This window comes from Homalodisca vitripennis, chromosome 6 (assembly GCF_021130785.1).
Source record: "Homalodisca vitripennis isolate AUS2020 chromosome 6, UT_GWSS_2.1, whole genome shotgun sequence".
In the NCBI taxonomy this organism is placed as follows: domain Eukaryota; kingdom Metazoa; phylum Arthropoda; class Insecta; order Hemiptera; family Cicadellidae; genus Homalodisca; species Homalodisca vitripennis.
The window spans coordinates 123,637,231-123,647,808 of record NC_060212.1 but is presented as its reverse complement, the minus strand read 5'-3'; the positions used below and the strand labels follow the sequence as shown (position 1 = coordinate 123,647,808).

Below are 10,578 nucleotides of genomic sequence, written 5' to 3'. Positions count from 1 at the left end.
TTTTGTATTAAAAATGTACTTTATTTACAAACATTTGGTATAATCTTGTCTAAAACAAGTGTGTTGAAGGTAATAACATCTTCAGATTATAATGAAATGAATATTTGAACTTCGGTTGACAGTTTTTGATCCAATGAATCTTTGATGTTCTAAAACTGTTATACTTCATCTACAGGTGAGTGTAACTGAAACAAGAAAAAAAAAACAAAATTAAAGCATAATCTGTTACAATCCATATAATAATATATCCAAATATCACATTTTTTTAATCTATTATTTTTTAAAATATTAATATTTGTTATAAAATACATATATAGACAGATATATAGGAAACTATGCTCTGGAGACCCATGTTCACTGAAACGTGTTTGTCTTGACCTGGGTAATAATGTGATATAGGCTACCTTTGTCCAGAGAGTTACAGGACACCCTGAATATGGTTTAGGTTGAATGTTTATTTTATTTCCTCATTAAAAGTATTAGGAATAAAAGAAAACATTTTAACTAACTATAGCCATTTGGCCACATTAAAATAATAAAATTGAACAGTGATGTTGAATATATACTTTTATGCTTTGTTCTGATTTTGTCACGTAAAAAAAAAAATATTAAAAACTGGTTTCGATTTATAATTATAAAACTAATTTTAGATAAGAAAGTTTAAAAAATACCAGATTTAGATTAGGCTGGATATTTTATAATCGTTTATTTATAATGTCATTATAAAAGATGTTTTAAAGATTGTTTAAAACTGAAAACAAGCGATCACATCTCATGTATACTGTATAATCGTTTATTTATAATGTCATTATAAAAGATGTTTTAAAGATTGTTTAAAACTGAAAACAAGCGATCACACCTCATGTATACTGCATAATCGTTTATTTATAATGTCATTATAAAAGATGTTAGACAATAGACAAACATCTTTATTTGTAATTTCATTAAGAAATACAATGGCGTCACAGTAGTAGAAAAGAATTTCTTGCTTTACAAACTTTTCAGATTTTGTTTCAGGTAGTGTTGCGTCCCAGTTGATCTAAAAAATTCCTGATTGAGTACACTGGTCGTTCCACTAGGAAGTCCCAGAGTGTTTTCTTTAGTTTGTTCACTGGTGTAGTCTTCAGGTAAAATGGAAGCGAGTTGATAATTTTGCGACCAATATATGAGGGTTTCTTGCTGTATTGGGTTGTGTGATGGGCAGGAAGACTGCAGTCGTTTGTTCTTCTAGTATAATAGGAGTGAAAATCCTCATTCCTAGGAAGGTCTAGTTCCTTTGCATACATGACTACGGCATGGATGTAGAGTGCTGTTTTCTGCTAAAATTTTATCTGTGTTGTTTTTAAGGGATTGATGGCCAAATCATTTTGAAGACAGTATTGAAGTGCTTTATCTGTTGATGATAGGATATCTGAGTGTAATCCTTGTGGAGTGTTATGTGTAAAACAGAAGAGTTGTATCATCTGCATACATTATAGGTTCCACATTTTCCTTACTGATGAAGCTGGAAAAGTCATTTGTAAAGAGAATGAATAAGAAGAGTCCCAGCACTGAGCCTTGGGGCACTCCTCTGGTGACTGGGAGCTGTTTGGATCGATATGTACATCTTTTTCCATTTATGTTTTGTTGAATTTCAACTAATTGACTGCGGCCTTTTCAAGTAACTGACCACCCACTCTTTAGCCATTCCCTCTACTCCCAGAGTTGACAGTTTTTTTCAGAAATAAGGTCATGACCTAGGCAGTCAAAAGCTTTGCTATAATCCAGCAGTACTGCTGAAACGTACCTGTGAGCCTCCAGATGGTCAATAGTGTGCTCAATTAAGGTGGATAGAGCTGTGTTCTGTTCGTAGAGCTGCCTTTGAGAAATCCATGCTGGTTTTTTCGCAATTAGATCATATCTTTCCAGGTGGGGCCATCATTCTTGAAAGTGTGATCTTCTCTATTATTTTTGAAAAGGTTGAGATTAATGAAATAGGTAGGTAGTTTTCCTGTTTAGTGTAAGAGCCTTTTTTGTGTTTTGGGTATATTTTAGCTATCTTTAGAGCAGAAGGAAAACTGACCTAAATTGAAAGATTTGTTTATTATACTGACCAGAGGAGCTGCTAGTTGTTTGGCACAGTGCTTTACAGCTTTTGATGGAATCTCATCCACTCCACTTGAGAACTTGGATTTTAATGAGGCTATTTGTTTTTAAAACTTCTTCAGTTGTTGTAGGTGTTAGAATTAAATGGCTGGATATTGCTAGGTGGTAGGATCATTGGATGTGTTATTGTTTTATTTTTAAATTGGTTTCTATTTCTTTCTAAAGTTGCATCTGCTATTTCAACAAAATATTTGTTTCAATTGTTCAACGATGTCCGTAGGGCTTTTGAACTACGAGGTTTCCGTCTATCTCTAGTTGCAGATTTGGTTCCTCCCTCTGTTTACATTGTTTTTCTGTATTAATTACTTCCCAGATAGCCTTAGACTTATTATCAGCACTTGTAATGTACTCTGCAACAGTGTTTCTCTTTAGATTTCTTAGCTTCAGATCATAGTTTTTCTTTCTGTCTACCATTGATATTTTGTCGTTTTCACTTCCAGTGATGTGGTATCTGTGTAGAGCGGCGAGAAAATCTTGTTTTAGTGTTTTGGCTTCTTCATCATATTGAATGGTTTTTCTGTCCTTTCCGTTTTGCTCTTACCTTTTTACAGGGGCATGTATGGTCCAATTTTAATCTTACAGTTGTAAGAAAGGCATTGTATGCTTCTTCAGCATCGGGAGCACTATGAACTCTGTTCCAGTTTTTTTTGGAGAGTTCATCTTTTTAGGCTGTCTAGGTTTTTTCTGGAAAAAAAATTCTTTTTTGTGTAGTTTCTTTTTATAAAAGGTACATCTTTTTCTATTGTGACAGTGCATGTTTTAAAGATTGTTTAAAACTGAAAACAAGCGATCACATCTCATGTATACTGTATAATCGTTTATTTATAATGTCATTATAAAAGATGTTTTAAAGATTGTTTAAAACTGAAAACAAGTGATCACACCTCATGTATACTGTATAATCGTTTATTTATAATGTCATTATAAAAGATGTTTTAAAGATTGTTTAAAACTGAAAACAAGCGATCACATCTCATGTATACTGTATAATCGTTTATTTATAATGTCATTATAAAAATGTTTTAAAGATTGTTTAAAACTGAAAACAAGCGATCACATCTCATGTATACTGTATGTACCACATAAGTTGTACCATTCACCTCAAATTTCAGTTTACAGAATTTTTGTCAAGTATTTTCGATTAGAACTTTTGTGTTTTATCAAGTACAGTATCTAAAAACTCACATAATTCTGCCACACTAAAGGCTCTTTACAGGATTTTCAAATTATTCATGTACTACAAGAAGCTTGCACAAATTTGATCTATAGGATTCTGAAATCTTTTTCCCTCTTTTTGTCTTATATCATATTTATAATATACCACTTTGTAACTGTTGTAATTCTGATTTAGAATGCCTTTTGATTTTGAAAAAAATTCCACCTATTATGATTGGAACCATGACATAACTTCTAAAAAACTTGATATCTTGATTTTTTAAGATGAACAAAATTGAAAAAGAAAAACCCTCTCACGTGAAATAGTATCTAAATTCAAGCTCAGATCACTTGAGCGCTTGTAAAGCGCCTCACATTATCTTTAACTTTGGTAATACTAGCAACATATTTATCACAACATAATCTAAACCTACTTATATAGTCTAATAGGAAATAGGGACGGAGTGGCCTCTTTCTCGCCTCATTTTGGGAGGCAGAAAACAAGAACCAATCATCATAATGACACGTAATTTTCACAGTAAGTCAAATAAAGTATGTTCTATATAATAATGCAGTTTCTTTAGGTCCCCGGTAAGAAAGTCTTTAAAAATTAGTGGCCTCCAGATAATACCAAATAGTTATAAGGAAGTACTTACAGCATCAGCTATATCTATCCAGTCCATTGCAGCTAAAAACATATCATTTTTTGTAGGCACTTTATCCCAATTCCAGTAGGTAAGTTCACTGAAAGTTTTTGTCACATGAAGTGTTCTTTCTTGATCCTCACTACGCTGTATTGTTTCTTCTAATATTAAGCCTTTATATCCTTTTGGAAGTTCTACAATTTTACCTTTTAATGGATGACCTCGAAATGATGCCTCAAGTTCACCTTTAACAGTCAATCAGAATAAATGGTGTAGTGTTAAAATAATGGGAAGAAGTAGAATTTCTTTTTGTAATAAAAGAAGTAAAGGCAGAGAGATCTTGGAAATAGAGACCTTTCTAGAGATCCTAGAAAATGTAATTATGCTGAGGCAATTGTGTTTTAAATTCTATCAAATTGAAAAAATTATTAACTCTGATAAAAATCAAGCACAATTTTTACAGAATGCTGAGTGAGAGGGATAATTGTAAATAAAACAAAAAATAGTCTTGGTTATTAGGTTTACATGGCCAGTGTCAATAATCCAAGTTTTCCGGTTCAAAATGTTGAAACATTACTTACACAATTTCTTTGTTTCAGGAATATTTTAGCCTCGCTTTGAAGAGTCATCTTTAGTTTAACAGATGTTAAACCAAAACTGCTAATAATAAGCATTCATCTGCAATTTTCACAAAACGTTATGTTTCATTTAAAAAACTTGATATAACTTCATGTGAAGGATTACTGGAAGCTACAGGAATTATAACCAAAATTAACAACTTGAATTACATAATTATTTGTACCTACAGGCCGCCCAATTCTGATATTGACAGTTTTATATGTAAATTATCCAGAATAGTTGACTTACTTGATTCTAGTTATAATTGTATTCTGATGGGAGATTTTAATATTGATATTTTAGTGCACTCTAACAATAAGTTTAAACTAATGACTTTTCTTAATGAATTCAATTTTAGATACAGTAGAGTCCCGTTAATCCGACCTAATTGGGACCGAGCCCTATTCGGATTATGTGATTGTTCGGATTAGCCAGAATTAGAGAAAAATACTGTTTTAAACTTGAGAATGGGACTATTTTGTTATAGAATTATCAACATTGTTTATTAAAACATATTTTATGACTGTTGCATTGTATTTCTTGACAAATAAACGTGTTTGCGAATACTAAGCACATTTAGCGTATTTAGTGTGAGATTTCTATTGTTAAGCAATGTGAGTCATCCAATAAACTCTCTTCAATGCGACAGAAGACAATAACTGAATTTATGTCTTTTAACAATTAATATTATACTCAATAATAATATCAGTACTGTACATCCAATTTTTGTTTGATTTCACTTCTTAATACAGTAATATAACTCATACTTAACCTATAAGTTTCAATTTGGTACTGTATTTAACTTCATTATTTATGCACTGTACCGTACACAATTTGTCTTAATAAAATACTGTATGTCTATTTAATTAAAGTTTTCTTTGTTTATGTACGAAATGATGCACCCATTTTCATTTTTTAAGTCATTAGTTCCTATAACTGTTCATTATCGTTATAAATAATTCCTCCTAGACCTGTTCGGATTAACCGATGTTCGGATTACACGTGTTCGGATTAGCGGGACTCCACTGTATCTGATAAACCAACAAACCAGAGTAACTCAGAATACACAGTCTGCTTTGGATAACATAGTAATCAATAAAGTTGGGCTTAAAAAAAGTAACTTCAAAAGTTATAATTACAGGATTATCAAATCACTTTGGTATCACACTTAATATTCCTATTAATAATGCAACAGAATATTTCTTAATACGAATACCAACAAAAGCAAGGTCTTTCAATGCAGAAAATTTACGCACACTAAATTATTTTCTTCAAAAAGAAAACTGGGATATAGTGACATCAAGTTGTGATGTTAATAAGCAATATTCTAGTTTTGTTGAAATATTAAATTATAATCTTGATATTTGTTGCCCAATAAAAAATAAAAATATTAAGAAACAGATTAAAGATAAAACTCCACGGATAACTAAAGAAATTACTGAGACAAAAAATGTTTTAATTTTCCTTTAATCACTCTGGGTTCGAAATCGTAATAAATTTGCAATTAAAAATCTTTTAAAAATGCAAAAGCAAAAATATGAAAAACAAAACAAGAATATATGATAAATAAAATTTTGAATTCAAAAAACTTAAATGCTGATACATGGAAAATCATAAACAGAGATTTAGGAAGAAATACAAAAAAAATAGAGTAGCTTGTTAATTGTTCACTAAGAAACAATGTTAATTTTATAACTGATCCCAATGTTATTGCCAATCAGTTTAATGAATATTTTAAGGGCATCCCTGAACAATTGGCTATTAATTTTAATAATCTGAATTACTCTTTCAAGGGTAAAAGAATTGAAAGCAGCATGTTTCTTCACCCAACCTCTGAAAAAGAGATTCTCAAAATAATAAAGAACTTGAGGAATAGTTTTGCAGTTGGTTGGGACTGCATAAGTACTAATTTATTAAATAATATTTCAGATGCTATAGCAGGACCTTTGTCATCTATAATTAGTACAAGTTTTGAATCAGGGATTTTCCCAGATAGTCTAAAAATTTTATAAAATTGTACCTATTTTTAAAAACAAGGAAAACTGCTAAGAAATTATTAACTATAGACCAGTTGCACTTCTGCCTGTTATTTCTAAAGTTTTTGAGAAAGCTATTTGTAATAGGTTAATTGATTTTTTTAGAAGCTAAAAGCATACTTTTTGTAAATCAGCATGAATTCACAAGGGGAAAATCCACTTTGTTAGCCATCAAATTTCTTAATGAAATGAATAATAAATGGTGATTTTATTTGTAGTGTGTTTTTGGATTTACAAAAAGCTTCTGACTGTGTAAATATAAATATTTTGCTTGATAAATTAGAAAACTATGGAATAAGAGGGACACCTCATGATTTACTGAAATCTTACTTGGTCTGTCGGAAACAGTTTGTCACTATAAAAAATGATCAGGCTGAAGTCACATCTAAAAGAGCAGACATTAAGTGGGGTGTTCCTCAGGGTTCCGTTCTTGGTCCATTGCTATTTTTAATATACTGTATATTAATGACATTGGAAATGTAAGTAATCCTAACCAGACAATTTTATTTGCAGATGACACATCTATACTATATAAACAAAAAAATTTGGAGGATTCAGAAATCATAGCAAATATACAAATTAATAATATAGTGCAATACTTTTTAACAGTAAATGCAAATAAATCAACAGCTGTAAATTTTGCTTCAAATAAAAAATCTTCCTTTGAAATTCAAATAACAGTTGACAATTTAGTAATACCAATGTATGATTCTACAAAATTTCTCGTATTGATTATCGACAAAAGTTTAAATTGGAATGACCATATAACTACTCTCTGTTTAAAGTTATCTAAAGCAATATTTATGATGAGAAAACTGTCTGAATTTTGCAACGAAAAAGCCCTTAAAATGGTATATTATGCATTTTTTTTACTCTCAATTGGTTTACGGTATTGAAATATGGGGAAATACATTTAAAAAGAACATTAATAAAATTTTATTAATACAAAAAAAGCAGTACGTTATATTTCTGGTATTGGCTATAAGGAATCATGTAAACAAAAATCTCAAGAACTTCATAATTATTATGACGGTCCCTTGTTTAGTTGTGTATAAATTGTTGCTTTATATGGCCAGAGGCATTTTTGATCAGTATTTTCCCGACTTCAGATCACATCCCAGACCGTCTAACTTCTCCGATGTCAGATCACGTTGTAAGATTTAGGACGTGATGTAAGACTGGGAAAATACTGATTAGAAATGTTTCTTCTGACCATCAGTGCGGGCTTTAGTGGTACTTTCCACTTCGCAGTGCTGGCAAAAAAAAGAAAAACATTTCTCGAGAAAGTACCCAAATTCAAGCATAATAAGAAATTATGTTATATTCTTGAAGCAAATTCAGTTTTGCATAAATAAATATTAATTGTATTGATATTCGTCAATAAATGGATGTATATATACTGTATGAAAATGTTTAGAGCCTAAATAAAGGCGCTTGAAGTCTGACATTGCCCAAGATGATAGGCTCTTAGGGTTTCACTACCAACCTAGCTTGAGCCTAAATACTGGCACTTGGCATTTTAAGACTTCACAGGTTGGGCCTATATAAAGGCTATTAGCGGTAAAAGGATTAAAGCGGCTACAGTATAATAAGCGGCCACCAACACAATCTGATTGATTATCGATACTACCGAATATGACATTTGACCTACAGATATTCATAAATAATCATTGCCAGCTTTCTTTATTTAGACTAGTGACATCATTACGAGCTGTTGTTATTTTGTTTATGTAGAGCTGAGAAGGTTGGTGATAACAAGAACAATAGCAATGAATATGCAGGCATTGACTCAAAATGTTTTTATATTCACTGAGCAATGTTTTAAATGGTTACAAGATCCTATCAATCAATGGATCAATGATCAATGGTCCTTGCTCCTTTAAATCCGAATTGTCTTGCGTTTTATTGATGAGATGAAAACTATAATTAAAGGTGAAAATCAAACAGTTTCACTGCAAGAAAAGTAAGAACAAACGTTTCTAAAAACAATCTTGAAAAGACTTATTTTGAACATTCTAAATTTGGTATTAAGAATATAATTAAGAATCTTGTACTATTTTAGTTGAAATAAAAAAAACTACTACTTAAAGCCTGAAACTTAATTCAGTTCGACATTATCACTCAAAATTAGTTCAAAGTAATATTGTGTTTGGAAATAAATTCTAAATTAAAATCATGCGTTTCATTATTGACTAATGGTGGCTAGAACAGTGACATACGTGCCTTCTTTGTTTTACATTATCGTTGAAAATACATAAAGTAAGTAAGTAAATGTTATGTTTTGTTGTGATTATAATATATTTTGTAAATTATATTAATATTTATACACTAATTTGTAAGATTGAAAACTAAAAAATACCATATTGTTCTTTGAAATATCTATTATGTTATTTGTTCCGACATTTTATTTTCAGTCTTTTGGATAGTCATGAATATCGATGATTCAAATCATTCGATAATCATAATCCGATTGTTTTGGTGGTCACTTATTATACTACAGCCAACAAGACTCTATGAAACACCTTTCTGTGAATGAAAGATTCCTACCATTTATATTTTAAATACAATAGAAGTATTGAAGTTTGTAACAAAAAACTCAAATGAATTCCTACGTTCTACACTTTTACAATAGGTAAAAAAATCACAACTGACAGGCACAATCTAAAATGAAAACAAGCTTTATTTAATTAGCTACCTAAAGAAATAAAAGTGACAAAGAAATAGTGTGTGTGTGTGTGTGTGCATATATACTAGTGTAGTAATGACACTATTCATATGCATTTTTGTATCCTTAATGGTGTGTATTAATAGGATAAAGATATTATCTCTCTCTAGTCTACACTGCTTCATTTAAACATTCAAATGTAAATATTTCGAAAAGAGGCCCTATACGTACCATCTTTATTTGTTGAAGACAAAAAATACTGGGAAACTTTAGCACTTCCATCCACGTGAATTTTACAAGGAATATAGTGAACTGATTTCTCAGAAATCTCCTGTATAGATTCAGAATTTTGTATATGGACTACCCCATTCATTTTTATACAATACACGATATAATGATATGGTTTTCTATTAATCAGATGAAACAACCAAGTGTCATAAAATAACTTTAATTTTTATGTAAAAAGGTTAGGATTTTAAGCTTGCTAGAAAATATTTAAAACGGAAGGAGGGAACTTGTGAAGAAAAAAGAAGCATTCCGATAAGTCAGTAAGTTTTTTTCTGTTTACTTTTAATCAGAGGTTTTTGAACACGAAGTGAAGCTTCTTGGTACACTGCCAAGTAATTGCTATTTTATATTTTTAACCATATGCATTCAAGGATTTAAGTTTCAAATTTTATATTCGTTCTTTACATTTGAAATGGTTACTAATTTAGTATAAAAAAGACGCTCGCTATTTTACTTAATTAAGGCAACTTATGCTAGAACGATATTTACAATTCAAAGCTGAAAATGCTAAAGGTACTAAGTGTCAAAACATAAATTTTCGGATAACAAAAGAAAACAGAAGTATTTTAAAAGTGCAGCATATATTTAAAAAAATGTCTGAACACATCTTTTTAGTATACAATGATTGAAAAAGTTTTATTGGTGTATTGTAGCTTAGCCTAAATGAATGCGATCATATTGCAGAAAGTCCAACAAATGTTTCAAGCTAATATACGAGGCACGTCCAGAAAGTAAGTGTACTGGCACTCTCACAGCTGTAGGGAATACTTTTTCCACATGTTGGCAACACTGCCGCGTAGCCTAAATCCTCCTCTTCAAAACGAGACCAATCTGAGGTTAGTGTGTTGAAAACTTTTGTAAGCTTGGCTCGTGTATGAGCACTTCTGGTTCAAGTGAATTATATTGTCAACGCCGATGTAGAGTTTACCTTGTTGACACTATCAAGAAAATCTACCGAAAGTGTATGTTTATAGCCATTGTACACGTACATGTACTTAATAATAATATAGTGGTCTAACATTCAAGC

At 30.8% G+C, this 10,578-nt stretch overlaps 1 protein-coding gene across 1 annotated transcript; it reads right to left on the bottom strand.

Moving 5' to 3' along the window:
- Positions 1-9,796, bottom strand: LOC124364900 (ribonuclease H2 subunit C-like). Its single transcript, XM_046820707.1, has 3 exons — positions 9,495-9,796; positions 3,957-4,189; positions 1-185 (listed from the first exon to the last, which is right to left on the bottom strand). The coding sequence occupies exons 1-3, from the start codon at positions 9,634-9,636 to the stop codon at positions 159-161; spliced, it is 402 nt and encodes a 133-aa protein (XP_046676663.1). The 5' UTR covers positions 9,637-9,796; the 3' UTR covers positions 1-158.
- Between the last annotated feature and the right edge of the window lie 782 nt (positions 9,797-10,578).

Coding starts and splice junctions, on each gene's coding strand:
- LOC124364900 (XM_046820707.1), bottom strand. CDS start 9,636: ATGAATGGGGTAGTCCATATACAAAATTCTGAATCTATACAGGAGATT. Junction 4,190..9,494: donor GTCTTCAACAAATAAAGATG/GTACGTATAGGG, acceptor TGACTGTTAAAG/GTGAACTTGAGGCATCATTT. Junction 186..3,956: donor GGATAGATATAGCTGATGCT/GTAAGTACTTCC, acceptor TTCTTGTTTCAG/TTACACTCACCTGTAGATGA.